The sequence below is a fragment of the Oryctolagus cuniculus genome, chromosome 2, assembly GCF_051225735.1.
Source record: "Oryctolagus cuniculus isolate XC-2025 breed Fujian yellow rabbit chromosome 2, ASM5122573v1, whole genome shotgun sequence".
Lineage (NCBI taxonomy): Eukaryota > Metazoa > Chordata > Mammalia > Lagomorpha > Leporidae > Oryctolagus > Oryctolagus cuniculus.
In genome coordinates this window covers 202,784,860-202,799,874 of record NC_142868.1, presented here as the reverse complement: position 1 = coordinate 202,799,874, position 15,015 = coordinate 202,784,860, and the positions used below count along the sequence as shown (strand labels likewise).

General features: G+C 55.9%; 1 protein-coding gene across 11 annotated transcripts in view; it reads left to right on the top strand.

Moving 5' to 3' along the window:
- The window catches only part of COLEC11 (collectin subfamily member 11), a 45,192-nt gene extending 30,970 nt beyond the window's left edge, over positions 1 to 14,222 (top strand). For 3 of the 11 annotated variants that reach the window (XM_089327856.1, XM_089327858.1, XM_089327861.1), the window contains 4 exons: positions 5,953 to 6,024; positions 9,342 to 9,395; positions 13,284 to 13,379; positions 13,568 to 14,216. In XM_089327856.1, the coding sequence (XP_089183982.1) occupies positions 5,953 to 6,024; positions 9,342 to 9,395; positions 13,284 to 13,379; positions 13,568 to 13,977 (632 nt within the window). In that variant the 3' untranslated portion in view covers positions 13,978 to 14,216. Of the gene's footprint in view, positions 1 to 5,952; positions 6,025 to 9,341; positions 9,396 to 12,358; positions 12,512 to 12,895; positions 13,021 to 13,283; positions 13,380 to 13,567 lie in introns of those variants that run through there. The other 8 variants (XM_051833285.3, XM_089327857.1, XM_017350634.4 and 5 more) reach the window with 7 other exon arrangements.
- Positions 14,223 to 15,015: the final 793 nt, after the last annotated feature.

Here is a 15,015-nt window from a genome sequence, read left to right as displayed (position 1 = left end):
TCCCTCTCCTCCTCCCTCTCCTCCTCCCTCTCCTCCTCCCTCTCCTCCTCCTTCTCCTCCTCCTTCTTCTCCCCCTCCTCCTCCCTCTACTCCTCCTTCTCCTCCTCCTTCTCCTCCTCCCTCTCCTCCTCCTCCTCCCTCTCCTCCTCCCTCTCCTCCTCCCTCTCCTCCTCCCTCTCCTCCCTCTCCTCCCTCTCCTCATCCCTCTCCTCCCTCTCCTCCTCCCTCTCCTCCTCCTTCTCCTCCTCCTTCTTCTCCCCCTCCCTCCTCCCCCTCCTCCTCCTTCTCCTCCTCCTTCTTCTCCCCCTCCCTCCTCCTCCCTCTCCTCCTCCTTCTCCTCCTCCTTCTTCTCCCCCTCCCTCCTCCCCCTCCCCCTCCCTCCTCCTTCATTTATTTATTTGAAAGTCAGAGTTACACATAGAGATAAGAGGCAGAGAGAGAGAGAGAGAGAGAGGTCTTCCATCTGAATGTTCACTCCTCAATTGTCCGCAACCACAGGAGCTGTGCCGATCCAAAGCCAGGAGCTAGGAGCTTTGCTTGGGTCATCCTCTACTGCCCTCCTAGGCCATAGCAGAGAGTTGGATCGGAAGTGGAGCAGCTGGGTCTCAAGCCGGCGCCCATATGGGATGTCCACGTTTCAGGCCAGGGCGTTAACCCGCTGCACCACACACCGGCCCGTACATATTTTTCTATTGTGTATATTTTTGTAAATATTTATTAATTTGAGAAGCAGTCACAAAGGGAGAAAATGAGAGAGAGAGGGAATGAAAGACAACACACAAGAGCTCCCATCTGCTGGTTCACTCCTAAAGTGCTTGCAATGACGGGCTGAAATGGGTCCAAAGCTGGGAGCCAGGAATGCAATCCAGGTCTCCTGTACGGGTGTCAGGGGTCCAACTACTCGATCTTTTACTTCTCCCTTCCCTGACTCATGAGCAGGGAGCTGGATCAGAAGTGGAGAAGCCAGGACTGGACTTGGTGCTCTTGTGGGACGCAGGTCACAGCTTAACCTGACTTGGGGTCCTTTTGCCCCAGCGAGAACTCCTTCAGCATTTCCTGGAAGCCGGGTCTAGGGTGTGAGTTTCCCTGGCGTCTGTTTGCTCGCGTCTGCAGGAGGCTGTGCTGGCTGAGGTGCTCTTGCTGGACAGTCTCTCAGTGCTCTGGCTGCGTCATCTGCTCTTGCTGCCTGCAAGGCTGCGGCCGGGAGGCCCGGGAGCTTCATGGAGCCCCTTGCACGTTAGGTGTTCCTTTTCTCTTCTCCTTCCGGAATTATCTTTGTCTCTCAGTTTTGGCAGTTTGATTATAATGCATCTTGGTAAAGTCTTCTTTGGGTTGAACCTGTTTGAAGACCTCTGAGCTCCAAGTACCTGGGTGCCCATGTCTTTTCTCACATCTGGGAAACCTTCAGCCATTATTTATTTAAGTTTTCTCTCTCTCCTCTCCCTGTTCTCTCTCTTGCGCTCCCCTCCATCTTTCCCCTTCCCTCCCTGTTCCTCCCCTTCCCTCCCCTCTCCTCTCCTTATGAGATTTCCATGATATAACGATTACCTTTCTTGATGATATATTTTAAAATCTTTTAAAAATTATTTATTTATTTGAAAGGTGGAGAGACACCGAGAGAGAGAGGAAAAAGGAAAGGGGGGGGGAGAGAGAGAGAGAGAGAGAGATCTTCCATCTGCTGGTTTACTCCTCAAATGGCCACAACAGCCAAGCCTGGGCCAGACCAAAGTCAGGAGGCAGGAACTCCATCCAGGTCTCCTACATGGGTGGCAGGGTTCCGGGTACTTGGGCTGTCATCCATGGCTTCCTAGGTGCATTAACAGTGTGCTGGATTGGAAGCAGAACAGCTGGACTTGAACCTTCACTCCAATATGGGATGCAGTGCCAAGCCGCAGCTTAATCTCCTACACCACAACACTGCCCTCTGGAGGTGGCTTCATTTTTTCTTAAAAAAGATTAATTTATTTATTTGAAATTCAGAGTTACACAGAGAGGAAAGGCAGAGAGAGTGAGAGGTAGAAAGAGATCTTCCATCCACTGGGTCACTCCCCAGTAGGCCGCAATAGCAGGAGCTGCATTGATTCAAAGCCAGGAGCCAGGAGCTTCTTCTGGGTCTCCCGTGTGCATGCAGGGGCCCAAGGACTTGGGCCATCTTCCACCGCTTTCCCAGGTCATAGCAGAGAGTGGGATTGGAAGTGGAGCAGTCGGGACTTGAACCGGTGCCCATATGGGATGCCGGCACTGCGGGTGGTGGCTTTACCTGCTCCGCCACAGCTTTGTCCCCTGGGGTGGATGCTTAAGATTGTACAACTTCTGTTGACTCTGCAAAGCTGGGCCAGGTGTGGAGAGCTCCTCATTTGCATGCCGTTCCCAATCGTGCTCAGGCAGACCATCTTTCTGGGCAAGATGCTTGCACTCACTGTCCATGATGGTGCCCCTGGGGAGCTGGGCTGGGGGAGGGAGGGATGAAGCTTGTGGGGCTTTCAGGTGCCTGGCATCCAACTGGTGCGGGTCCGCAGGCGAGGCATCCCGAGTGGCTTGTGGGTGTGCCTTCGGCGGAGTCTCCAGGGCAGGGGCAGGGGCCATGCTGTCTCTTCCCTTCTGCCTCTCCCAGCCACGCAGCTGCACTGACCATCTCAGTAACCTGGGTGGGACAAGAAGGAAGTGGACCTCTTGAGCCGTGTCCTGTCTGGCTGGGAGAGCTGGATGCATGCCCACTCCCTGTGCTCTCACTTCCCCCGTGGGGAAGAATTGCAAGCCAGGGGTCTCTGTGGGCACAGAGCTGTGCCACCTTGGGGAGGAGGTGCCCCAGGCCAGGTGAAACTGCTTCTCTTCAATGTGTCTGTCCTTGGATGTCCTGTTCTTGAAGTGGACTGGAGCGTCCACATTGGGCCTCAGACGCTCACAAAGGCACATCTGAGATGATGGTGGGAAGTCCTCCTCTGCCAGCTTCCTGACCACGCCTGCCTGTGCACATCTGGACTGTGAGTCCCTTGAGGCTCCCACCCTGCCCTCCTGCAAATGCGTGCTCCACGGTCTGGGGTGTAGTTGGTGTTCCTGTTGACTGGTCTGTGTTCCTAGCAATGGAACTGTGGATTACGGAGCATCGTAGCACACACATTGGCCATTCACAAATGCAGGGTTAACGTCAGATAGTCTCTTTCCATTTTTAGCTCTCTCTCTCTCTCTCTCTCTCTCTGCTAGATGAAAGGACCCACACACTCAATGGGGTGCGTATGCCAGCTTTGATGTTCTCCATTTAAACCCCTGAGGAATTCCTTCCCTGCCTTTTTCTTCCTTCCTCCTCTCTCCTACTCGGAAGGGGCAGGGTGGCAGCAGCTGCCCTGAGGCTCACAGGCAGGGATGCCAGTGCTCACGCAGGGCCCAGCGGTCCCTGGTGAGGGTAGGGCCTGAGGCAGGAGGTGGTGGATGAGGACGGCCTAGACAGCCTCTCTCAGTGCTCAGTGGTGGGTGTGGGGTCTTGGCCCCAGCCTAGACTAGAGGTGTGGGAATGGGTTCAGCAGGCTTCTGGAATCTGGGGGACTTGGGGAGGAAGGGGTCCACAGACGGATGTGGCATCTGGCACCCAGGGAGTCAGCTGGGGGAGTGGAGGAGAGAGCAAGGCCTTTAGCTTTCAAGGACTTAAGCCCTGTTACTTTTTTGGCCCTGCGACTCTACAAAGGTTATGTAGTATCTCCATGATCTTAATGGTCGGGTGGGGATAATCACACATCATGCTTTTCCCAGCGGTCACAGCTGGTCATGGCAGCCTCTGACAGCCGCATCTACAGCAGCAAGTGTACAACTGGTCCTTGTAGAAATGAGGCCGTAAGAATAATAGCCCTAAAAGTTCCAGCCGTCCTTGATGCATGGGGAACCCAAGACTTGGAGGAAGAGTGGCCACCTTGCCGGTGGGCACAGGACCAGAGACAGAAGCAGAGCTTCCTCCCATCCCCAGCTTGGTGAGGTGGCTGGGAGAAACTGAACTAGGAGTGTGTGGTGGGGAGGCGGCAGGTGTGGAGCCAGCCAGGTCAGGGTTTGCACCAGGCTCCACCACCCATCAGCCACGTGAGCTTCTGCAACTGGTTTCACCTTCCTGAGCCTCCATTTTTGCATACCTGCCTCACGGGACTATTGGCAGTGGGAAGTGGGAGGCTGTGCACAGGACACAGATGCCCAGCATTGGTGGCGGCTTCTGTCTGCACAGACAAGAATCTGTGCAGCAGTTGCCTGGGTATGGGCCAGAGGCATTGGGGAATGGGCTCCACGTCCAGGCTCCGCAGCAAGCAGAGAGCCCCAGAGGCGCCTGCTGGTGAGCTGATGGCGGACACGTTTCCTCTGAAGGACATTAGGGCACAAAGAGAAGTCGGAGCAGGTTTACCTTTGATGTGGCACCTCTGGGAGTAAACTTGTGGTGGTTTCCTTTTGAACACTGTGAGCTGGGAGCAGTCTCTTTCCAGACCTGTGGGGCCCTCAGGTGCTCTGCTTCTCTCCCCACCTTGGGATAAATGCACCTGGGACGTCGGATGAGTGGGCTGGGTGACCTCAGTCGCACGGACTCAGGGGTCCCTCTGTGTGACATGGGCAGGAGCTGTGCAGCATTCCGGAATCTCCTCTGTGGCTCAGATCAGCCCTGAGATGCCTAGGTGGGTAGGCCCTCCCCTGCCCCGCCTGGCCCCCACAAGTAAGGTGTGGCCCCCTTAGCAGCAGGAAAGCAACTAGGGCTCTCTCGTTCCGGGGCTGTGCCGCAGGCCGTGCTGTCAATCATTTCCGTCACCGACATGGGTGGATATGCTTTGTAAACAAGTGCTTGATTTGAGCCAGTCCTCGTGTGTGTGTGTGTGTGTGTGTGTGTCCTTTGCCACCCACGCTCTGCGCTCTGGCCTCTGCTGTGAGTTCAGAGGATGTAACTACTTAGCAAGACGAGCCTGGGAGTTCCGGGCAGCAAAGTCTGGGTCAGTGTCACGGGGGACCGAGTCCCTTTCACCTCCTCTCTCTTGCAGAGCTGCAACAGTTTGCGTTGTGGGTGATTATACATCCTAATCATGCACCAACGTGTCTGAGAAAAAACCCGCGACCCTGGCCCCGATGGGCGGCACTTGCTGCTGTCTCTTGGTCTGTGGTGACGTCCAGCAGGCAGCAGGGTGGCTGCCCAGGGCTGTGCTGTAGGAGGGACTCAGTGCCACAGAGCTGTCCTGTGACTTGGTTGGCTCCACGGCTGGGCGAAGGCTGCCACTCCTCTGTCACTGTCCAGAGGGTGGACACACGGTGCTCTGGGGCCCCTGTGGGAGGGAGGCCAGCACTGCCTGCTCTTGCTATGAGTAAGAGGTGGGGCAGATGGGGCAAGGACCCACACGACCGCCTGGCACGCCATGCCCGGTGACAGGTGCTGCCAGGCACAGGGACAGGTCTCGGCTTCAGAACCGGTCACATGATGAGAGCTACAGTGGGACGGTCCAGGGTCCTCCTTGCCCAGCTGCCCTACTCCTCTTTGGAGATCCAGAGGGGAGCCCGGTCTGTGTGTGCAGTCGTAGGTGCTTGGTTTGGTTTGGGTGCAGGAACAGGAGGCGGGAGGCACCGTGTGGCTGGGCTGCAGGGAAGCGCCTCGTTCCTCCTCCTCACACAGTCACAGTAGGAAGAACCCAGGAGAGGTAGCACTGAGGGAGGTGCCATCTGGCTGCCCCTGGTCCATAGTGAGGGTGTTAGGGGACTGTGTCTTCCCTTGGGAAATATGTCAACAGGTAACCCATGAAGCTGTGACTATCCCGAGTGTGACCTTGAAGAGATCAAGAGCTGTGTGTGTGTAGACTCCTCTTGTGCGTGTGTGATGGCCTGTGAGCGTGTTGACCGTGTGTAGGAAGCCTCTGTGTCCCCTGGGCGTGAGCATGAGACGCTGAGGAGGAGCCTCCTCACCTGGGCATCAACCGACTTTGATCTTGTTGTTTTCCACAGGAGACATGGGGGACAAAGGACAGAAAGGCAGTGTGGGTCGTCATGGAAAGATTGGTCCCATTGGTGCTAAAGGTATTTGCGATGTGATTCTTGCCTCATTTCCCTCCCAGGCTCGTGGTTCTGGACTCTGAGGATAACTGGAGCCCAAATCTTCTTGCTTCATGTCCTCAGCTGTGCTTCTGTGCCTCACACACACTGGGTCAGTTCTGCAGCGATGCTCCTGTTCTGTGAGGGACCACAGCTGGCTGCTGGCTCTGCGTCCCCACTTCTGCAGGGCATCGCCTGCAGGGACTCCCGGGCCTGGGCAGGGCCTGGGCTTCTCAGCCGCAGCTTCCTCAGGAGGGGCCAGGCGGCCCCAGAGCCTCTGCCATGGGTTTGCTCAGCAGTGCTCTGCCCCATACCCCTGTCCTCGGCATCACCTTTGAAGCCAGGGCTGGTCCCACCCCTGTGCTGGACTCTGGAGGACACCATGGGCTGAGGGAGGGAGGACCTGGGGGGAGGGTGGCCGGAGCTCTCCTTGGTGGTCTCGGGGGAGCCTCCTTGGGGCCCCACTGTGTGCTGGCAGTGAGGAGGCTGAGCTGGGGGCGCCAGTGGTTGGCACGAGGCTGCACTGAGAACCACGGGTAGGAGGGCATTTGGTTGTGGTGCCTGGGTTCACAGATTGGCCCTGAAGCAGGTTAACCCGGCAGCACGAGCCGATGTCTGGAGTTGGAACTGTCAGTGAGTTCGGGTGGCTGGTTCTGATCCCAGGCCTGTTCCTCGTGTGATGGGGAGGGCAGGCAGGCCTTTGGGAAGCACCTGGTCTAGGCGTGGCCAAGCCTTTAAAGAGAGCAAGGCAGGCCGGCGCCGCGGCTCACTAGGCTAATCCTCCGCCTAGTGGCGCCGGCACACCGGGTTCTAGTCCCGGTCGGGGCACCGGATTCTGTCCCGGTTGCCCCTCTTCCAGGCCAGCCCTCTGCTGTGGCCAGGGAGTGTAGTGGAGGATGGCCCAGGTGCTTGGGCCCTGCACCCCATGGGAGACCAGGAAAAGCACCTGGCTCCTGGCTCCTGCCATCGGATCAGCGTGGTGCGCCGGCCGCAGCGCGCCGGCCGCGGCGGCCATTGGAGGGTGAACCAACGGCAAAAGGAAGACCTTTCTCTCTGTCTCTCTCTCTCACTGTCCACTCTGCCTGTCAAAAAAAAAAAAAAAAAAAAAAAAAAAAAAAGAGAGAGCAAGGCAGCAAGCATGATGTAACGAGGGCTCCGCAGGCTTTACAAAGCTTAAAAAAGCTGTGCTAAAATATTTACAACCGAAGGTTTGCCACCTCAGTTACTTTGCAGTGTCCAGTTCCACGACCATAAACACATCTCAGGGCTGGGCATTCACATCACTCCCACATGTGGTCCTAGTTAAACGGCAACTCCACACCCCTTCCCCAGCTGGACAGCTGTTCATCGGCTTCCTGTCTCCGGGGATTGGCTTACGCTACACATCTCACCTAGGTGTCTGGCTTACTGCACCCAGTACAATGCTTTCACAGCTCATGCATGTTGCAGCAGCTGCCAGAGCTCCCTTCTGTTTTAGAGCTAACAGTCCCTTGCATGGATAGACTGTACTTTGCTTACCCATTCACCTGCTGAGGGACACTCGGACTGTTTCCACCTGTTGGCTGTTGTGTGTGGTGTGCAGTGGATGCTGGTGTATGGAGAGGGTTGTGCATACTATTAGCACACAGCAGGAGCTCTGGACCAATATAAAGATCTCACCAGGGGCAGCTGGCCAAGACCACCCTTATTTGCTTATCTGAGATCCTCCTGGCCCCTTGTCAAGCTCAGCTGTCAGTCATTGTCAAGCCGCGATGCTGGGAAAGGAAGACAAAGTGGTCAGTTGAGCAGAGACTGCCATTTTGTGAATGGCACCTGAATCTGGAGATGCAGAAGGTGCCACCCTTTCAGTGGAGACCTTAGGTTCTTCTGGGAGAGGAGAGAGCACTGTAGAATACGAGGGCCTTCAGAAAGGTCATGCAAAATACCCCTTGTGAAAAAATTCAGCATGATTTTGATTTTTTTATAAAGGTTTACTTATTTATTTTGAAGGCAGAGTTAGAGAGAGATACCTTCCATCCACTGGTTCATTTCCTAAATGGACACAACAGCCACAGCTTGGCCCAACCGAAGCCAGGAGCCAGGAGCTTCTTCGAGGTCTCCCATGTGGGTGCAGGGGCCCAAGAACTTGGGCCATCTTCTGCTGCTTTCCCAGGCACATTAGCAGGGAGCTGGATTGGAAGTGGAGCAGCTGGGACTCAAACCAGCAGCTATATCGGATGCCGGTGCTGCAGGCAGTGGCTTTTACCCACTATGCCACAGTGCTGGCCCCACGATTTCAGGTTTTTTTTGCACCAAAATGAACTTTTTTTTTCAAGATAGCTTCTTTCTTTCTTTCTTTTTTTTAAGATTTTATTTATTTGAAAGTCAGTTACACAGAGAGAGAAGGAGAGGCAGAGAGAGAGAGGTCCTCCATCCGCTGGTTCACTCCCCAAATGGCTGCAATGGTTGGAGTTTGCCATTCTGAAGCCAGGAGCCAGGAGCTTCTTCCAGGTCTCCCTTATCGGTGCAGGGGCCCAAGGACTCGGGCCATATTCCACTGCTTTCCCAGGCCATAGCAGAGAGCTGGATCAGAAGTGGAGCAGCCGGGACTTGAACTGGTGCCCATATGGGATGCCAGCACTGCAAGCAGCGGCTTTACCTGCTATGCCACAGCACCGGCTCCTCTAAAATAAACTTTTAATTGCACTTTCTGTACACTTTTTCAAGTAGGCGTGTATGTGCGTAACTCACATAACTGCTCCTTGTTTGTCAGCATCCTCTTGTTCAGCCCAGAAGCCTCCTATGCTGGGAGGAGCTGAGAGGCAGAGGGGTCGAGTGGCCTGTCCCACCCACCAGGAGAGAGCCCGGGCGGCAGGTGTCTGGGCCCTTCCACACCCCATGCTCTCAGGAGGGCTCTGACGGAGCCAGTTGCTGCTTGTGATCCTCACGGAGGTCCACTCCAGCTCCGACCTTGTACGCTACGGGTCTTCCTGCTATGACAGAAGACACATAGGGAGCTGGCCTCAGCATCAGTCACCACCCACAGGGTTAAGGATGCATAAGGTGATGTCCACAAAGCAGTGTGTGAAATGGCTGGACTGTCCAGAGTGGACTTAGACATGACCGTCAGATAATTCCCCAGATCCCATGGTGTGCACCTGGTCCCTGTGTTAGATTATAGCTCCCTGTGCTTCACAGCAGAGAAGTGGGTGTGCAGATCCCAGGGCATTGTGCAAGAAAGCTTAATGTTTAACCGTGGTGTTGTTAGTACAGGGATCACGTCCACTTGTGCGTGGTGACATCACCTCGCTTTTCTTTTCCAGGTGAAAAAGGAGATTCTGGTGACATAGGACCCCCTGGTCCAAACGGAGAACCAGGTATGGCATAAAATATTAATTATATGTATTAAAATTGCACTTCAAAAAATGTAAATAAGTGCAGTATGGCCAGGAAAACAGGCAGCACCAATCACCAATCAGTCCTCCTCTTGTCTATCAAGAGTGCACCTGTCACTTACCAGTCCTGCTCTTGTCCATCAAGGGAGCACCTGTCACGGATCAATCTTGTCCATCAAGGGTGTACCTGTCACTGACCAGTCCTGGCCTTGTCCACCACACCCTTTTGTGGAGCATTTCTATGGTGAATTTTCTTCTACAGGAAGGCCCCTGGGATGAGCCCTTACCCTTAGGGGACAGGATTTGATCAGCTGACCTCGGAAGGAAGGAATGGAGGGAAGGAGCTGCTGTTGTAGTGCAGCTGCTTGCAGTGTCGGCATCCCACATCAGAGCAGTGTTTGGAGTCCCTGCTGCTCCACTTTCAATCCAGCTCCCTGCTAATAGTCTGGGAATGCAGCAGAAGATGGCCCAATTGCTTGGATCCCTGCCACCCATGGGGAGACTCAGATGGAATTCCGGGCTCCTGAGTTCAGCCTGCCTCAGCCCTGACCATCGCTGTGGCCATTTGGGCAGTGAACAAGGGGATGGAAGATCTCTCTTTGTCTCCGTCTCCGTCTCCGTCTCTGTCTCCACCTCTCTCTCTGTCACTCTAGTTTTCAAATAAATAAATAAATAAATCTTTAAATAAAAAGTTTGGAAGGAAAATGAAGAAGCAAAACGGCCCACTTGCATGGGGAGGTGTCTCCCGAGGAAGCTTCTGTGACCTCAAACATTACTGAGCGTGGAGACAACTTAAAAGTAGGTCTTAGGTAAAACTTCCATTAATGCAAACAATAAAGCCCCAAATCCGCCAAACATCAGGTTTCCAATGCACAAGAGCAGAGGTGGGGCCTGTGTGAGAGGCCTGAGGAATTCCTGGCTTCCTGCTGTGAGCTCTAGGACCTAGCGTCCACAAGGAAGCCCAGATGCAGGGCCAGGCTGAGAACGGTGGGATCTGGCAGGAAAAGGCCCGGGGGGGGGGGGCAGGGTGTGGGGTGTGCCGCCTGCACACTGCAGCGTGGGGGCGGGGAACACTGGGCTCCAGACCCTACAGAGAGATGCAGGGCCAAGTGGAGCCCCCCACCAGAAAGCTGAGGGGCCAAGCCCAGCTCCTCACAGGAGGAAGGTGAGGATCCCTAAGGACCAGGAGGAACGAGCAGCCTGACAGTGGTTGGCAGAACCGAGACGACGTCATCCAGGTTGCCCGTCAGCCCTGTGTTCTGAGCAGGGTCTGGGGGCTTGCTGTCAGGCAGGGGGCGCAGGTGGTGGAGCTGGGAGCACGAATCAGCAGCCGCTCTGCCTTCCTGGGCTGAAAGCCAGGCCTCTGCACACACGGGGGTGTTTTGGCTGAGGTGATGGGCAGTTAGGGGTCTCCCTGTTCTCCCATGTGAGGCAGGGGTGGCAGCTGTGTGCAGGTGCAGGCTGGGTGGGGGTTTTTGGCCTGAATGTGTGAGGCATTCAGAACGACACCTGCTGCACTGCAAGACTCAAAACGGCAGCTGTTGCTGTTCCTGTAGAGGGGAGGTTGTTCCCCCGGCTCTGCTTCCTGACCCGCCCCCCCATCAGAACACCTGTGTCCCACCCCATTGGTGAGGCTGAGCACAGTCCTCCTCTTCATTCTGTCCACCCCTCTCCCCCTTTAAAGATATATTTATTTATTTGAAAGGCAGAGTTACAGAGAGGCAGAGCAGAGAGAGAGGGACAGAGGGAGAGAGGTCTTCCATCTGCCTGTTCACTCCCCAGATGGCCACACCAGCTAGAGTTTTGCCATTCTGAAGCTAGGAGCTTCTTCCAGGTCTCCCACACAGGTGGAGGGGCCCAAGGACTTGGGCCATCTTCTACTGCTTTCCCAGGCCATAGCAGAGAGCTGGATCGGAAGTGGAGCAGCCAGGACTCAAATCTGCACCCATATGGGATGCCGGCACTGCAGGTGGCAGCTTTACCTGCTATGCCACAGCGCTGGCCCCCAGTCTGTCACTTTCTCATCAGCTTCTGCAAGTTATCATTTAAATGCACTCCAGTGTTTCCTTTATCATCATTATTATTTAAAAATTGAGTTATTTGAAAGAGTGGTAGAGAGAGAGAGAGAGGGAGAGACAGAGAGATCTTCTATCCACTGCTTAATTCCCCAAATGCCTCCAGCAGCCAGGGCTGGGCCAGATTGAAATCAGGAGTAAGGAATTCAGTCTGAGTCCACTTGGGCCATCACCTGCTGCCTCTCAGGCATTAGCAGGAAGCTGGGTTGGAGGTGGAGCAGCTAGGACTTGATCTCAGGTTAAAACAGTCAGTGGCTTAACCCCTTGGACTTCAAGTGTCTCCCCTCTTACAACAAAGCTTTAAAGGCCTCCAAGGAGCCCTCCCTAACTTGGCCTGTTCCAGCTCTTCCCCACCCAGGCTTCCTCAATGTTTCCTACTCAGGGCTCCACTTCCTGCCTCTGTCCTTGCATCCTGCTGAGACATGCCTGGGATCAGTGTGGGGGCTCCCAGCTGGCCTGCAGCGGTGCCTGGCCTCTGGGGCACGGCCCCCTGGGCCTTGCTCCCACCAGGTTCCTATGACACTGGCATCCTGCTCCCTGTTGGGGTCCAGTGTGGCTGCCTGGAACCCCTCCCTCCTGGCATCTCCACACCCCTGCCAGCAATGCTCACTCTGTGCTCTGAGCAGATGTCAACTTTGATTCTGCACGTGGGCGTCTCGTGGGCACTTTCTGCTTCCCAGTTAGTCCTGTCACAGTGACACCCCCTGCCAGGGAGTCACTCACATCGGACACCAGCGCTGCCCTCATTCCTCCCAGCTCACTCTGCGTTCAGATGTTGGCCAAGTCCCTGCTGGTCCCACCCCTTCCAGTTCTGCCATTTCTCCCCTGCTACTTCCCACGGCCCCACAGCCCCACAGCCCCACAGCTCCACAGCGTGACCCCTGCTATCCCTTCGTGGTCCTCTGCTCCCCTGCACCGTCACTTTGATCTCCCACTGCAGCCGCTGCCATGTACGGGAAAAGTTCATCTGCTCTTGCCTCTCCCCCAACTCCTTCCACTGCTGCTCCTTGTCTCTAGCACAAAGTATGGAATCCTTACTGTGGCTCAAATGGTGGGCTTGTTGAAAGTGATTTATATTTTGGGGAGGGCATTTGGCATAATGGTTAACATGCTGCCTGGGGTGTCTGTATCCCTCATCACAGTGCTGAGCTTGAGCACTGGCTCCATTTCCTTTTTTTTTTTTTTTCTAAGATTTATTTTATTTATTTGAAAGACAGAGTTATAGAGAGAGGTAGAGACAGAGGAAAAGAAGTCTTCCATTCACTGGTTCACTCCCCAAATGGCCGCAACAGCCAGAGCCGAGCTGATCTGAAGCCAGGAGTTTCTTCCGGGTCTCCCATATGGGTGCAGGGCCCCAAGCACTTGGACCATGCTCCACTGCTTTCCCAGGCACATAAGCAGGGAGCTGGATCACACGTGGAGCCGCTGGGACTGGAACCAGCGCCCACATGGGATGCCGGTGCTGCAGGCCAAGGCTTTAACCTCCTATGCCACAGCACCAGCCCTCCACTTCTGATTCCAGCTTCCTGCCAGTATGTACCTGGGAGGCAGCAGTGGCAGCCCAAGTACTTGGGTCCCTACCACCCTCGTGGGAGACCCAGATTGAGCTCTGGGCTCCTGGCTTCAGCCTGGCCCAGCCCTGGCTGTGTGAGCATTTGGGGAGTGAGCCAGTGGATGTGGGTCCTTCTGTCTCTCTGCCTTTCAGCTAAGTTCTTATAAAGATTATATCTGGGGGAGGGGTGCACTCTGAGCCTCCCCCTGCTCACCCCGTTGACACCGTGGGCTGTGTCCACAGGCATCCCGTGTGAGTGCAGCCAGCTCCGCAAGGCCATTGGCGAGATGGACAACCAGGTCACCCAGCTGACAAGCGAGCTGAAGTTCATCAAAAATGGTGTGTTGTTCTCAGTGCTTGCCTCGCCTGTGCCTCCCTCCTCCCAGCCCTGACGCCCCCGCCGGCTGTGTGCGGTGTGTGCTGTGCCTGCAGTGTGTGATGTGCCGTGCGCGCGGTGCGTGCGGTGCGCGCGCGGTGCCGGGTGCGCATCAAGTTTGTTTACGGAAATGCAAGTGCTCACTTTCCAGCCCTGCCCTCCCCCGCAGCTGTGGCCGGCGTGCGGGAGACGGACAGCAAGCTGTACCTGCTGGTGAAGGAGGAGAAGAGGTACGCAGACGCCCAGCTGTCCTGCCAGGGCCGCGGCGGCACGCTGGCCATGCCCAAGGACGAGGCGGCCAACGGGCTGATGGCCGCGTACCTGGCGCAGGCGGGCCTGGCACGCGTCTTCATCGGCATCAATGACCTGGAGCAGGAGGGCGCCTTCGTGTACTCGGACCGCACGCCTGTGCAGGCCTTCAGCAAGTGGCGCGGCGGCGAGCCCAACAACGCCTACGACGAGGAGGACTGCGTGGAGATGGTGGCCTCCGGGGGCTGGAACGACGTGGCCTGCCACATCACCATGTACTTCCTGTGCGAGTTCGACAAGGAGAGCGTGTGAGCCGCGGCTGCGGGCCCTCCCGCCTTGTCCCAGCTCACGGCTGGGGGCTTTAACTCGCACCGGGACAGAAGCCGGGTCTTCAGTCACTTCCTTCTCTCTGGGCTCTGTGGGAGAGCCGGCGCACTTCACGTCACCGAGGTTGAAAGACAGGTTCCCTCTCGCTATTACCCAGGTAGGGACTATTTGCTTTTTCTGTAAGCCCAGACTTCAGGTAACCAAAATAAATTCTCCAAACTTTACCTTGGGAGGTGTGTCATCTGTTGTCTCCTGCGGTTCTATCTATTGGCTGCTGCTGTGGGACACACTACCCCCAAACCTACCGTGGACCTCATGGTGTCCCTGACCCAGGGCTTGGCTTGGGGCGTGGCTCCACAGGGTCTCTCTCCAGCCAGGTACAGGCCACTCACCGGGGGTGCAGGCAGGAGTCAGTTCCTTCTGGGTTATTGCTCTTGGGCCAGGGAGATAGAGGTGGTGGCTCCTGCCGTCCTCTCTAGAGAAGGAGCCAAGCTTGCCCACAGCCAGGACGCTGGAGACAGTGGCCCGGACAGGCTGCTCACTGACCAGCATCGGACAGAGGCTGCCCCTGCCTTCTGTGAAAGCTACTAGTCCCCTCTGCTCAAGGATTCCCCTGCAACCGACCCACCACTCCTGCTCTTCTTCCTGGAACCTGGGGGACGGGGGGCTCAGGAGCGGGTGAGAAATGCCAGCCCTCTGTCCAGGGCGGCCACTGGCCATGGTAAAGTCCTTTGTCTCATGTCTTCCGCCAACATCCATGAAGCTGGGACAGGCCGATGCGTTCACTTGTACACAGGTGCAGTCCAGCCCCTTTGCTGGTCTTGATGAGAGTCTTGAAATTTCCTCGCATGTAATTATCCACTCATCAGAAGGTCAAAGCCACGAGTCTATTAAGGTTTCAGGGATCTGAGACTCACCTGCTGTGCTTGGAGAGAGGAGTTCTTGGTCTTTGAGCAAAGTCAAGTGCACAGCATCAGCAGAGAGACCAGGAGCTGCTGTCCACCTGTGGCAGGTACCTGGTCA